The 14,188-nt window shown below is 64.9% G+C and overlaps 2 protein-coding genes across 2 annotated transcripts; one reads left to right on the top strand and one right to left on the bottom strand.

Moving 5' to 3' along the window:
* Positions 1–226: 226 nt before the first annotated feature.
* ANKRD24 (ankyrin repeat domain 24) lies at positions 227–6,587 on the bottom strand. The gene is given in 23 exon segments (XM_030966501.1): positions 227–421; positions 569–634; positions 708–845; positions 1,086–1,326; positions 1,328–1,445; positions 1,448–1,513; positions 1,516–1,575; positions 1,578–2,205; positions 2,285–2,406; positions 2,502–2,574; positions 2,650–2,748; positions 2,868–2,912; positions 3,025–3,129; positions 3,310–3,402; positions 3,500–3,528; positions 3,710–3,897; positions 3,970–4,076; positions 4,258–4,328; positions 4,406–4,463; positions 4,792–4,856; positions 5,140–5,228; positions 5,306–5,436; positions 6,447–6,587. Coding segments are annotated over 23 exon segments (2,742 nt in total). The 5' UTR covers positions 6,519–6,587; the 3' UTR covers positions 227–343.
* Positions 6,588–8,623: 2,036 nt separating this feature from the next.
* On the top strand, positions 8,624–13,515 carry SIRT6 (sirtuin 6). Its single transcript, XM_030966538.1, has 8 exons — positions 8,624–8,719; positions 9,846–9,973; positions 10,237–10,419; positions 11,624–11,683; positions 11,832–11,927; positions 12,159–12,239; positions 12,322–12,445; positions 13,118–13,515. Exons 1-8 carry the CDS (start codon positions 8,654–8,656, stop codon positions 13,403–13,405), a joined length of 1,026 nt encoding a protein of 341 aa, XP_030822398.1. The 5' UTR covers positions 8,624–8,653; the 3' UTR covers positions 13,406–13,515.
* Positions 13,516–14,188: the final 673 nt, after the last annotated feature.

Below are 14,188 nucleotides of genomic sequence, written 5' to 3'. Positions count from 1 at the left end.
CTGCCACCCCCGCCCCGCGCCCCTGGGAAAGGGATTCCAGCCCTGGCCAAGAGGGTTCCCACCTCTCCCCTGCCACCACTCCCTTCCTTCGCGGTCACCTTTCCCCTCAAGGGACGGCAGGGCTGGAGATGGTGGCACCGATCCCCTGCTGTGCCCAGGTCCCCACAGCCCCCCATGCCCACCCCGGTGCCCCCAGAGAGGAGCCACCCCATTAGTGTGACTATAAATAATTTTATTGCTGCTGTGCTGGGGGTGGGCTGGGTGCCCGGACAAGCAAAGGGACGCACAGGGTGCTGTGACAGACCTGTCCCCCCGTCCCTGTGCCACCCGTGCTGGCAGGGGCTCATCTGCCCTGCTCCTGCAGCCGCTGCATACTCAGGATCTGGCACAGGAGTCTCTGCACGTCCTCGTCCATGTGGCCCTGGGGTGGAGGGGACATTGGTGGGCACATTGGAGTGGGGACATCAGGGAGGCTCCATGCATGTGCCTGGGCTGGCACCCAGCTCAGCCCCCACCCCAGTGTCCCCAGCTGTCCCCAGCCCTGTCCCCTGCTCTGTCCCCAGCTCACCTGCACAGCATAGAGCAGGTGACTCCGGTAGAGCGTCACCACCTTGCTGTGCCTCGTCTCTGTCTCCTGCAGCACAGGGAGGGGGTTTGGCCACAGGGCTGGGGGCTCGGGGGAGCCCCGAACCCCCCAGGTGACCCACCTCCAGCTTCTCCTCCAGCGCCCGGATCCGCGCCTGGAGCGCATCCGTGTTGGGTGGGGATTGTGGGGGCCCCCCCGACTCGGGGAGGGCGTTCAGGGCTTCCTTCAGCCTGAAAACCTCCTTGGAGAGCTCCGTGATCTGCAGGGGCACAGGGGTTAGAGGTTACCCAGAGCAGCTGTAGCTGCCCCATCCCTGGCAGTGTCCAAGGCAAGGCTGGACGGGGCTGGAACAGCCTGGAATAGTGGCAGGTGTCCTTGCCCATGGCAGGGGGGGAATGGGATGAGCTTTAAGGTCCCTTCCAACCCAGATTCAGTGACTCCACGTGTGCAAGGCCACCATTCCCCTCTGAGCAGCCCCTCATGATTTCCTGTCCCCTACCTTCCTGTCCCTGTCCCTGACCAGCCGTGCCGCATCCTCGGCGTGGCTGTGGAGCTCCCGCAGCCGCCGCGCCTCATCCTGGGCCTGCTCCAGCTGCTTCTGCGCGGCGCCCAGCCTGTCCTCGGCCGCCTGCCGCTCGCTCTTCATGAACAGCGCCTGCCGCTGCACGCGGAACACCTCCTCGCACGTCTTCTCGCGCCGCCGCTCCAGCTCCTGCAGCCGCTGCGCCGCCACGCCTCCGCCGCAGCCCGGCCTCGCCGCTCGTGCTGCGCCCAGGCACGGCCGCCGCCAGCTCCACCTGCAGCCGGGCGGCCTCGCGGGCCTTGGCGCCGCCGCGGCCTCGAAGCTGCGCCAGGCGCCCCGCAGGGGCGCCTTCTCCTGCAGCGCCCACGTGCCGCGGGCGTGCTCCTCCCGGGACACCCAGCCTCGGCCCCCGCCCGCTGCAGCCACGCCGGCCCCTGCTCCTCGTGCCGCCGCAGCCGCCTCCGCCAGCGCCCAGCTCGGCCTCCCCCTGCGCCAGCGCGGCCCGCAGCTCTGCCAGCAGCTCTCGGCCTCCGCCTGCTGCCGCGGCTGCCGGGAGCTCTGGCGCGTCCCGCGGCCTCGCCTCCAGCTCCCGCCGCAGCGCCCGCCGCTCGGCCTCAGCGCCGCGCAGCGCCAGCAGCGCTTCCTTCTCCCGCGACGCCTCCTCCACAGAGGCTCCCGGCGAGGCCGCAGCCTCCGCAGCCTCCAGCCGGGCCTGCAGCTCCTTCAGCCGCCGCTCCCGCTCCTCCAGCTCGGTCTGTGCCCGCTTCAGGGCCGCCCGTGCCTCCGCCAGCTCCGCGCCCGGCTCCCGCTGGCCGGAGGGTGAGGAGGAGGAGGAGGATGTCTGCACCCCCAGCTCGCCCAGCGCCGCCTTGCACTCGCCCCAGGCCCAGGCCGGCTCCTCGGCAGGACGGGGCCCCGTGGTTCCCTCCGGGCCGGGCTCCGAGGCCGCGCGCTGCCCGTCCCCTCCGGCTGTGCCCTCCCTGCCCTGCGCCCGCAGCCGTTCCAGCTCCCGCTGCAGGGCCTGGTACTGACTGGCGGGCACCACATCCCCCGGGGCAGGGGGGCTGCTCTCGTCCCGCTCGTAGTTCTCCAGCACCTGCCGAGAGACCGTGACGCCACCGTGGGACAGGAGACAAGGAGCAGAGGGACAGACGGACAGACAGAGGGGAACGTGCCTGAATTTTCTCCCTCAGCTCCTTGTTCTGCACGGTTAGAGACTGCACTTGCCCCTGGAGCGTGGCCAGCAGCTCCTCGGCTGAGGGGCTCAGCGTCTTCTTGGAGAGCAGCATCTCTGCTCCTGCAGGGCACAGGGACCTGGGGCTGTGCCCACCTGTGCCCCCACTGCCCAGTGCCACCTCCCCAGGGTGTCATTAAAAGGCTGGCAAGACCTACCTGGGAACTCAAGCGGTTCTCCCTCCTCGTCCTGGAGCGTCTCGATGTCGTAGCTCGTGTTCTCCTTCTCATTCTGGGGGTGCAGGGTGGAGGTGACACCCCTGTCCCCAGTCCTGGGCACTGCCAGCTGTGTCCTGCCCACACCCACCTCTGTCGAGGATAGGCGGCTCCGCAGAGCCTCCACCTCCTTGCCCAGCTTCTCCTTCTCCCCGTCCCGTGCCACCAGCCGCTCCTGCAGCTCCTGGATCTGCAGTGCAGGACATGGAAATAGGGTCCCTTTGGCTCCTGGCAGAGTCCTGGTGGCATTCCCAGCACCAGGACCCCTTGGAGAGCTGAGGTCACCTCCAGGCTCTTCCCTGGCCTCACCTGTTTCTCCATGGAGCGCAGGGAGGCCTGATCCAGCTCTGCCCGCTGGCAGGACCCAGGGAGAGAGCAGGGAAGGATGAGTGCTGTCCCCATCTCCCCTGTCCCCTCTGCTCCCCGGGGACACGGTGGCATGTCCCCAGGACCCTGCAGCCCGTACCTCCCGTCTCTGCTTCTCCTGCTGCTCCAAGCCCCGGATCTTCTGCAGGAACTGGGCCCTCTCCTGCCGCAGCCGCACGATCTCCTCGTAGGCATCCCGGTCCTCCTGCAGGGAATCATGGAAAGCATTGAGTCCAACTCTTGGCACAGGAGACCCCCAAAATCCCACTGTGTGCCCCGGGGCCTTTTTGGCACCGACCCCCCAATGACGGGACCCCTCACCGAGGTGTTTTGGGTTGCTCTGCACCTGCCAGGCCAGGTGAGGACCTGGGGACCCATTTCTCACCTGGCTGGGGGTGCCCAGGGGAGGCAGAGGGGCCTTCCTCTTCCTCGGGGTGCTGCTCTTCTCCCTGACAGATGACTGGCTGGGCGAAGAGGTCTGTGGACACCCCAGGGCAGAGGGGATGTCACACCCACAGTGCCCTCCCTCCTTCCTGAGCCAGAGGACCCTCCAGGGACGGCCACCAGCCCCTCACCTGCGACGCCTGCTCAGTTGACTCCTCTTCTGTGGGGCAGAGTGGGAGGGAAGAGAAATTGGGGAGATTTAGGGGCTCAGAGCTCGGCTGGGGCCAGCACAAGCAAAGGCAGCCCCAAACACCCGGGAAAAGGGGACACATCCCCACAGCCTCTGCCGGTGACACCCCCCGTGATGGTGACAGGGAGCCCGGGGTGCCTGGCAGCCTCACCGCTGGCCCAGGAGCGGCGCTGGGCCGCCTCCTGCAGCAGGTGCTGGATGAGGGCGTTGCCCGTGGCCAGCCCGTAGTGAGCAGCATCGTGGCCGGTGGCGTCCACCACGCCCACGCGGGCACCGGCGCTGACCAGCACCTCCACGGTGTCCACGCTGCCGCTCTCGCAGGCCAGCATCAGGGCTGTCCTGGGCACGGGGAGAGCGCGGGTGAGGGCACAATCCCCGGGGCCACCCCGGCCCGCAGCGCCGCAGCCCCACCTGCCCTGCAGGTCCCGGCAGTTGACGGCGGCGCCGCGGTGCAGCAGGTACCGGCACAGCTCCGAGTGGCTCATCTTGGCAGCCAGGATCAGCGGTGTGCAGCCGTCCTGGGCACGGCAGGCAGGAGGGGGAGCAGAGGGGGTTCAGATCCCCCCACGGGGCAGCCTGCTCCCGATAACATCCCAATTCCCACATCCCGCCCCAATTTCCATGTCCCACCCCAAGCTGTGCTGCGTTTTGGGACAGCCCCAGCCTGGCACAGCAGGACCGGGAGCAGAGGGACCTCACCTTGTCCTTGCTGTTCAAGGGAGCCTTGAAGTCACAGAGGATCTCGGAGCAGGAGATGCATCCGCTGGCAGCTGCGGGCAAGGACAGAGGCTGAGCACTGCCCCCAGGGGGACAGGAGCAGGACAGGGCTGGCACTGTCCCCACTCACCCGCCAGGTGCAGCGCGGTCCGGCCGCTGCCATCGGCCACGTCCACAGGGCAGGAGGCCTGGGGGGAGAGCCTGGGTCACGGGAGGAGGGGGACAGAGGGACAGACTGCTTGGGTGGCTCTGTGGCACGGTGAAGGACAGGGGACTGACAGACTCTGTGGTGTGGTGAAGGAGTGGGACAGACAGACAAACCCCCTCTGGCTCCACGCTGTGGTGAAGGACAAGGGACAGACCCCCTGTGGCTCTCTGGTGCCAGGCAGCAGCACACAGTGCTGGGAACCACCATGCCAAGGCACTGGTGAGGGAAGGGGGTTCAAGGACAGGGAGGACACTCTGCTGGCACAGCACCTCCCTCCCTGCCTCTGTCCCTCCTCCCTCTCCCTGTACCTGCAGCAGTTTGCTGACACACTGAGGGTGGCCGTGCTTGGAGGCCAAGTGCAGGGCAGTGTAACCTAGGAAGGGACAAACAGGTCAGAGCATGGCCAGCAGGGCTCTGCCAGAGGGGACAGCTTGGGGACAAAGAGACAGGAACAAAGCAGGATCTGCTGGAACAGGGGGACAAGCCCAGGAGCTCATCAGGCACTGCTTGAGCTCCTTTGGAAACTGGGTCGATTTACAGCCCCCCAGGTGTGGCCACCACCTCTGTCCCCTCAGCCTCAACACCTGGGGGGGATGACCAGTGGCCCTGTGTGACCCATGGCATTAGGCAGGGGCACATGGTGGCCATGTCCTCACCCGAGCTGTCCTTGGTCATGGCATCCACTCCATGGGCCAGCATTGCTTCCAGGCAATCCACGTTGCCCCGTGTGGCGGCCAGGTGGAACCTGCAGTGAGACCAGGGGCTGTGGGACTTGTGTCCCCTGTCCCCAGCCGTGTCCCCAGGGCAGGGCCTGGCACTCACGCGGATTTGCCCTCCGAGTCCAGCTTGGTGGGCACCAGGCCCTTGCGGAGCAGGAGCGACGTGACCCGCCCGGCATCGTTGTAGTCCACGGCCTGCAGCAGCTTCTCGTCGTTCTTGGTCCAGTCCTGGCTCTGCAACAGAGCCCAGAGGAGGCTGTGACAGTGTCAGCTGTGACAGCACTGTCCCAGGGTGGGCAGGGCTGGGCTGGGCTGGCTGTCCTTGTCCCCAGCCTGGCTGTGCTCCATCCAGCCCTGTCCCTGGGGGTGGCTGTGTCTGTGCCCCTCTCCTGGGAGCCCACCCCCAGGTACGGAGAGTTCAGCAGGGATTGGGATGAAAATCCCCTCCTGCCCCCCCAGTTTGCCCCTCACAGAGCAGGGGATTTACAGACACAGCCCAGTTTAGCTGTGCCAGGCTGGGATTTGGGAGTGAGCCCAACTGCCCCGGGGTTTGCCCCTGCCACCCTGAAATCCCACAGCTAAACCCAGCCAGCACCCATGGGAGCCCCAACCCTGCCCATTCTCCCCCTGATCCCATTCCCAGCCCTGCTTTGCTCCCGGAGGAGGAAGGGATCAAACCAGGGTGAGCGCAGCTGGCAGCGAGAGCAGATCCCGGGGATGCTCCAGCCTCCCGGGATAACGGGGCACAGCGCTGTGCCCCCCAGGCAGGACCGCGGCTGGTTGGGATTTGCTCTCCCGGTGCTCCCGCACATCCCTGTCCCGAAGGAGGGACCCGCAGCGGGACAGGACCAGGACAGGGACTGCAAGTCCTGGGTTCACCCCGCAGCCCGTGACGACAAAGCGGCGCTGGCTGCGCTCGCGGCGGCAGGAAATGGATGTCACCTTTCGGGAGCCGCTGGCACCTGTCCCAAACCCGCCTGTGCCCGCCGGGTGCCCCCCGAGCCCCTCCAGCCCAGCGGGACCGGGGACAGGGAACAAACCAGTGTCCCAGGGTTCTGGGCAAACTGGGAGGGTGGTGCCCGCTCCCCCCACCCCTGGTCAGGCAAGGACAAAGCGGGATGGGGAGGACACGGGGAAGCCCCGGGGGGATGGGGATGGGGATGGGGGGCGCAGGTGGGGCGGGGAGGACGCGGCTCAGCCCGCGGGACGCGACCGGAGGGGAGCGGGAGGGGAGCGGGACGTACCGCGAAGGAGGCGGCGGCACAAAGGCAGATCTGCTTCATGGTGCTGAGCAGGAGGCGGCGGGAGGACGCCATGCGCCCCCCGGCCCCCGCCCCGGCCAGCACGGGCACCCCCGAGCCCGGAGCGCTCCGGCATCGCCCGGGCGGGGGCCGGGGCTGCGGCAGTGGGAGCCGGACCCGCCTCCTCCACCCCCGGCCCTGCCTCCTTCCCTCCCTCCTCGGCGCATCCCTGCATCCCCGCATCCCGCCACGGAGCGGGGAGCAGCTCCCACGCAGGGCCCGCACCTAAACTGGTCCCAGTTAAAGCGGGAGAGGTTACGGGGGGCAGCTGTCCCACCTCGTGCTCAAAAGCACCCCAAAGCAGGGCAGAGCATCCTCCTGGCCCCCGAGGAGGGAGACCTGGGACCCCCCGCCCTGCCCGGGGGCCAAGGGAGGGGTAGGTTCCCCCTTCCTGCACGTCATGGCCCCCCCAGCACCCCTCAGAGAGGAACCCCAAAAGGCAGCGGGTCCCCAGGCGCTGTCTGGGCAGTCCCGGTGGCAGCAGGACCTCGGGAGCCTCTCAGGGCCGTGTGGGGAAACTGAGGCACGGAGCACCCCGAGCAGGATGGTCCCCCAGACTCCAGGTGAGGGGCTTCAAGCTGTGTCCCCATGTCCCCCACTGTGTCCCTCCCCGTGCACTGGGGACAGCGCTGTCCCCCTCTGCCCTCTGCGGCCCCGTGCCAGGCTGCTGCTGAATAATTGAGGAGCATTGACAGGATGGTTCCACGGGCTGTGGCAGCTGGCAAAGCGGCACTTGTCCCAGGAAGGGGACAGAGAGGGGACCTGGCACCCGCTTCCCTGTTCTTTGCTCTGCCCCACTCCCCGCGATGGCTCTGGGAGCGCTGGGAGTGCACTGGGGGCTCAATCCCACCAGCCAGGGTGGCAGTGCCAACCTCCGTGGGGCTGCTGTCCCCGTTGTGAGTGACCACCCCGTGTCCCTGTGACACTGGGGACATCCCGGGGGAAATCCCCAGGTCCTCATGTCCCAGTGAACATCCCAGGGCAGGTCCCCGTGTCCCCATGGACATCCTGGAGCAGGTTCCCGTGTCCCCACGGACATGCTGGGGCAGGTCACTGTGTCCCCATGTCCCCAGGGATGGCACTCACATCTGCCTTCTTGAACCTGGCCTTCAGGCTCTTCATGGTGCCTCAGCCTCAGCCCTGCAGCACCTGCTCGGGGGGGACGGCCAAGCTGCAGGAGGGTCTGTCCCTGCCTGGGGGCAGCGCAGCGGCCCCGATCCCGGTCCCGCCGCTCCCAGCCCGTCCTGGCGTTCCCAGCGCGGCGCCCGCAGCCGGAACCGGAGCCGGGGATTGTGTTACGGCCGCGGCTGCGGTTACAGCCCCGGGCAGCCGGGGGGGCCGGCCCGGGCTGTGTTGGGGACAGGGGACACGGCCGGGGGTGCTGGGGGCGCCTGGGGAGGGCTGGACCCTGATGGTTGGCGCCCCTTGCCCATCCCAAACACCCCCTGCCCTTGGTGGCACCTCTTGTCCTGACCTGGCTCTGCCAGCACCTCCTGTTCTTGACAGCATCCCCTGCTCGTCCCTGGCACCCCTGTCCCCCCCGGCACCCCCGTCCCTCCCTGACACCCCCTGCCTTTGTCAGCACACCCTGTCCTTCCCCGGTAGCCCCCGCTCTGCCCTGGCACCCCTGTCCTTGCCAGCACCTCCTGTCCCTCCTTCCTTCCTTCCTTGGCACCCCCTGGTTTTGCCAGCACCCCCTGCTCTCCCTGGCACCCCTTGTCCTTGCCGGCACCCCTTGCCCATCTCTGGCACCCCCTGCCCATCCCAATTTCCCCCCGGGCCGGGGGTTCAGTGCAGGTGGGGCAGTGTCGGGGCAGTGTCAGGCTCGGGGTGAGGGCACTGTCGGGGCACTGTCGGGATACTCTCCGGCTCAGGGCACCGCCGGGGCAGTGTCGGGATATTCTCAGGCTCAGGGCACCGCCGGGGCACTGTCGGGGCACTGTCGGGATATTCTCCGGCTCAGGGCACCGCCGGGGCAGTGTCGGGGCACTGTCGGGATACTCTCCGGCTCAGGGCACCGCCGGGGCGCTGTCGGGACGCGCTGAGGGCAGCCCCGCCTTGCCCGGCTCCAAGATGGCGGCAGCGGCCCCGGGGCGTGTCGCTCGGCCCCGGCCCCGCCCGGCTCTTCCGGCCGCGCCGCGGCCGCGCCGATGGCGGTGAATTACGCGGCCGGGCTGTCCCCGTACTCGGACAAGGGCAAGTGCGGCCTCCCCGAGGTGAGCGCGGCACCGCCGGGTGAACCCCCGCCCGCCCGGGGGAGCCTCCGCCCGCCCGGGCCTCCCGCGGGCCCTGCGCGGCCCGGCGCGTTCCCATGGCAACCGCGGCCTCGGCCCCGCACCGGGGACGCACCGGGGACGCACCGGGCCCTCTGTGTGTCCCCAGCACAGCCCGCGGCTCCTTCCCCGTCCCCGCTCCGTGGCTGCCTGTCCCCAGACACCCCATGGCTCCCTCGGCCCCCTCATGTCCCCCCCAGGCCGCCCCCAGCTCCTCCTCTCGCCCCTCCATGTCTCCCTCCATGGCCTCCCTGAGCCCGCCCGGCGGATCCCCCCATGGCTCCGTCCGGGTCCCCCTGAACCCCGGCGGTTCTTGGGAAGCTTAAAACGGGGTTTGGGGGCAGCCACAGGGACATTCAGGAGCCTGTCCTGAGCCAAGGGGATGGTGAGGGGACGGGGACACACAGGGTCCTGTCCTCGTCCCTGTCCCCAGGAGATGGGGCTGGGGAAGTGTCTCAGGAATTAAATCTCGTGCCCAAACCAGTGCCTGGTGTCCCCACCTCCGTGGCTCCCGTGTCCCTCGCTGTCCCTCAGCCCTGCCCTGTCCCCAGAGCTGGTGGCACTGCTGGTGACAGCTGGGGCTGAGCACACATGGGGTGGCCCCGGGTCGCTCCTGGAGCCCAGCCTGGGCCAGCTGCCTGTCAGAGCAGCAAACTCCCTGTTGGTGTTGGGTGTTCCCAGCCCTGTCCCTGCACGGAGATGCTCCAGACAACGTAGAGTCTCTGCTATTAAATGTTTCTGTTGTTAAGGAAGGCGAAATCCTTCATGGATAAGGAAGAATTGTGGGTTACTGGGGTTCTAGAATCATGGAATCCCGGAATGGTTTGGGTTGAAGGGACCTGAAGGATCATTCAGCCCCACCTCTGCCATGGCAGGGACACCTTCCACTGTCCCAGGCTGCTCCAAGCCCTGTCCAGCCTGGCCTTGGGCATTCCAGGGATCCAGGGGCAGCCACAGCTGCTCTGGGAAATCCATTCCAGGACCTCCCCACCCTCACAGGGAACGATTCCTTCCCGTATAATCCACACCCACATCTCTCCATCCCACGCTGGTTTTTGTCTTTCCCCAGATTTTTGACCCTCCGGAGGAGCTGGAGCGGAAGGTGCAGGAGCTGGCAGAGCTGATCCGCAGCTCCTCCCATGTGGTGTTCCACACGGGGGCAGGGATCAGCACGGCCTCGGGCATCCCTGACTTCAGGTAGGTCCAGGGCTGGGAGGGTGGCAGCTCCTCGAGTCCATCTTCCCTGGTGGAAGGCTCTGATTTAACCCAGGCCTGCCCCATCCCTGCTGTCCATCCTGGATCCAGCTGCAAACACCATTTTGCCTCTCGCACATCCCAGCTGTTGCCACAGAATCCCCACATTGTTTGCATCAACCCCCAGAATCCTGCTGATCCACGAGCTCTGCTCCTCCCATGGATGGGGCACTGGAGCCTGAGCTCTCCCTTGCTGCTCTTCCCAGGGGCCCCAATGGTGTCTGGACTATGGAAGAGAAAGGGCTCTCCCCAAAATTCGACACCACCTTCGAGAATGCCAGGCCCTCCAAGACTCACATGGCGCTGCTGGGGCTGCAGAGGGTGGGGATCCTGAAATTCCTGGTCAGCCAGAACGTGGACGGCCTGCACGTGCGCTCAGGATTCCCAAGGTATTTCCCAGCCCCACACAGAGGGTTTCATCGCCAGGGAGTCCCTGCCCTGTCTGATACCGGGAGGGGAAGCTGGAAGGGCATAAACCAGCTGGAATTTAGAGGGGAGAGGTTCTGGTTCTGAGGCAGAGGGTCATGGAATGAAATCAGCCTTGGTTGTTGCTGTCTAGAAATGCTTCCAGGTGCTGTTTGTGCACAGGAAAAGCAGATTATGGAATCATGGAATCCCAGAATGGTTTGGGTTGGGAGGGACCTTAAAGCCCATCTCATTCCCCTGTGCAGGTGTCTGGTTTGAATTCAGTGATCCCTGTGGATCCCTTCCAGCTCAGGATATTCTGTGATCCCTGGGAACAGTCAGGGATGGGGTTGGAGCAGCCTGGGACAGTGGGAAGTGTCCCTGCCCGTGGAATGGGGTTGATCTTTTCAGGTCCTTTCCAACCCAACCCATTCTGTGAGTCCGTGAGTCAGGATGTGACTGAGGAGCATCCGTGTGTCCTTGGAGAAAGTGCCTCTCACAAACACTTTCAGCCAGAGCTGCCTCCAGGGCTTTTCCTGTCATTACAAGCCCCAAGTGCTGGGTCCTGCTCCCAGCCTCGTGTTTGTGTGTTTAATCTAAACAGCCATGGGAAAAGCAGCAGGGAATGATGACAGAATTCCATGGTGCTCCCACAGCCCGCAGCCACTGGCTCCTGTTCAGTTCAGCCCAGCTCTGCCTCCCAAATGAAGCCTGTGCTTGAGTAAGCTGAACTGGGGCCAAACTGGGGGAAATCAAGTCAGTCCTGTCTCAGGCAGCCTGGAGGAAGTTCCCAGTGAGCATGGGGCTCTGAGGAAAATAGGGAGAGCATGGCCGTGTTTTCCTCTGGCTTCTGCTCTGAGCCTGAGGGGAATTTTAGGAAAAACAGGTGTCAGAGTGCTGGAACAGCACAGGCAAGGACAGGAATGTTGGGTGCTGGAAAAGCAAAGATCTGGATGCTCCCAGGAGCAGAGATTTGAGTGGATCAGGAGCTGCAATCAGTGCTGCAGATGGAAGCATTAAAATTAAAAGGCCAGAATCTGCTGTCCCTTCCTAGGTCCCTGTTGGGGGATGAACCCATCACCTGGCAGGGCTGGAATGCAGAGAAGCCCTTGAGGTTCCTGGGGAGGAGGTGGGGTCCCCCCAGGGCTCTCCACCCTTCCCCAGCTCACCTGTGCCTTTCTCCCACAGGGACAAGTTGGCCGAGCTCCACGGGAACATGTTTGTGGAAGAGTGTGTGAAATGTGGGAAGTACGTGAGCCCTGGGGGGAAACTGGGCTGGGCTTCCCATCCTGGGGGAAACTGGGCTGGGATCCCATCCTGGGGGAAGCTGGGCTGGGATCTCCATGCCAGGCTGAGCTGGGCTCTCAGCCCCTCGTGAGCAGCTCTGTCCCCACAGGCAGTACGTGCGCGACGCCGTCGTGGGCAGCATGGGGCTCAAGCCCACGGGACGCCTCTGCAGCGTCACCAAGGCCCGGGGGCTGCGGGCCTGCAGGTAGGGATCCCTCCTGGGATGTGGGATGGGGGCATGACCCCACAGCCCCTCAGATTTGGGAGAAGCAGCCCAAGGAGCAGGAAGATCTCTCTGGGTGCTCTCCATCCCTTCAGTGTGGGGACAGGGAGGGTGGGACAGGCTCTGGTCATTGTCCCCTTTGCCAGGGCAGCTCTGCTGCCTGTTTTCCTGCCTTTTCCAGGGAAAACCATGGTCCCTGTGTGTGTTTTCCAGAGGGAAGTTACGAGACACTATTCTGGATTGGGAAGATTCCCTGCCCGACCGTGACCTGACGCTGGCAGATGAAGCCTGCAGGTACTGACACCCTGCTCAGGAGGGGAACAGTCCCTTCCCACCCCTCCATGCCCTCGTTCTGGATTTCTCCTCTTCCCTGCAGGAAAGCCGATCTCTCTGTCACCCTGGGGACCTCTCTGCAGATCAAACCCAGCGGGAACCTCCCGTTGATCACCAAGAAGAGAGGAGGGAAGTTGGTCATTGTCAACCTCCAGGCAACCAAACACGTGAGTGAGCGTCCTACAGCGCTGCACTGCTCCTTTCCCCTCCTGTCCCCTGTTCCAGGCCCATCCCAAGTTTGTCCCTGCACGTTGTCCCCTCCCAGGTGGCCTCTCTTAGCAGGCAAACAGGCTGGGAGTCCTGGGTTGGAGGGTTTAAACCTGCAACTCCTGCTAAACACGTAGAGATGGCAGGTAAATAATAGAATCATGGAAAGGGCTGGGCTGGAAGGAACCTTAAAGCTCATCCTGTTCCCTCTCCCATGGGCTGGGACACCTTCCATTATCCCAGGCTGTTCCAAGCCCTGTCCAACCTTATCCAGGCAAGTCTTAGGAGCAGAGCAAAAGCTCAGCCTGGAGCCTGCTGCGTCCTCTTGGGGTTTACAGCCTGATGGAAGGGCCACACACACAGAGCCTGTGGAGGACACGCTCAGTTCCTGCTCAGATGTTGGTGCCCCAATTGTCCAGAGTCTTTAATACCCAGACCTGGGGGTTCCTGGGATATCACCAGAGCTCCCTTGTGCCTGTCACACTCTGTCCCTGCTCTGTCCCTGTGTCCCCATCCCCAGGCATGGCTCAGCCCCAGGGCCAGCTCATGTCCCACTGGGAATGACACACGGGGGACATGGCCATGTCCCTGGGAGGGGCCGTTTGTCCCCTGAGCCGTGTCCCCCTGTCCAGGACCGCCAGGCCGACCTGCGCATCCACGGCTACGTGGATGAGGTGATGACCAAGCTGATGAAGCACCTGGGGCTGGAGGTGCCCGAGTGGACGGGGCCGGTGGTGGTGGAGAGCGCCGAGCTGGCCAAGGGCGAGCAGGAGCAGCTGCAGGGGCGGCTGAAGGAGGAGCCCCTGGGCCAGCACAACGGCACCGCAGCGCCCCCGCAGCGGCTCAAGCAGGAGTGTCCCAGCCCGGACACGGGGCCAACGCCAGTGAAGAAGATGAAGGTGGAGCCTCTCCTCACCTGACCTGGACTGTCCTTGTCTCACCTGGGCTGCTTTTCCTACTACCGACTTTTTTTTATACCCTTAAATATTGTCCCTTTTTTTATGTCAGTATTAAACATACTTGAATTGTGGCTCACGGAGCAGATGCACCCATGGGCCTGAGGAGGGCCTTGCATAGAGAAATTCTTCCCTGTGAGGGTGGTGAGGCCCTGGAATGGAATTCCCAGAGCAGCTGTGGCTGCCCCTGGATCCCTGGAAGTGCCCAAGGCCAGGATGGATGGGACTTGGAGCACCTTGGGGCAGTGGGAGGTGCCCCATGGCAGGGGTGGCACTGGATGAGCTTTAAGGTCCCTTCCAACCCAAGCCATTCCATGACTCTGTAATTCCACGTCACTTGGTCAGGGAAGGGGACTGGTGCTGGCTGGATCCCAGCTGGACTCAGGGCTGGGAGCTGTGGGAAGGTGCCCTGGCCCCAGCTCCAGGTTGGGCATGGCCGTGTGTCCCCCCCATTCTGGGCCCCTCATGGCAGCTGGGCTTGAGGTTCCCCTGGCCCAGGGTTCCTTGAAACCTTGTGGATCACCCTCTTTTAAACTACAGCAGGTGGATTTTTTTTCCAAAATATCTTATATTTAGAGATGAAAATAAAATTCTAAAACCAAAAACCAAAACAAAACCAAGACAAAACCAACCAGTTGCACCATCAGCAGCCAACCAGGCCAGGGCCCCTCCTGCTTCCTCAGCCCCATCCTGAGTGACCTCAGGTCCTTTCCACAACTCCCACTGTGCCAGGAGGGCAGGAGCAGC

The sequence above is a fragment of the Camarhynchus parvulus genome, chromosome 28 (genome assembly GCF_901933205.1).
Source record: "Camarhynchus parvulus chromosome 28, STF_HiC, whole genome shotgun sequence".
Classification (NCBI taxonomy): Eukaryota; Metazoa; Chordata; class Aves; order Passeriformes; family Thraupidae; genus Camarhynchus; species Camarhynchus parvulus.
Note: the sequence above shows the minus strand (reverse complement) of the source record. Positions and strands in the feature narration are given on the sequence as shown.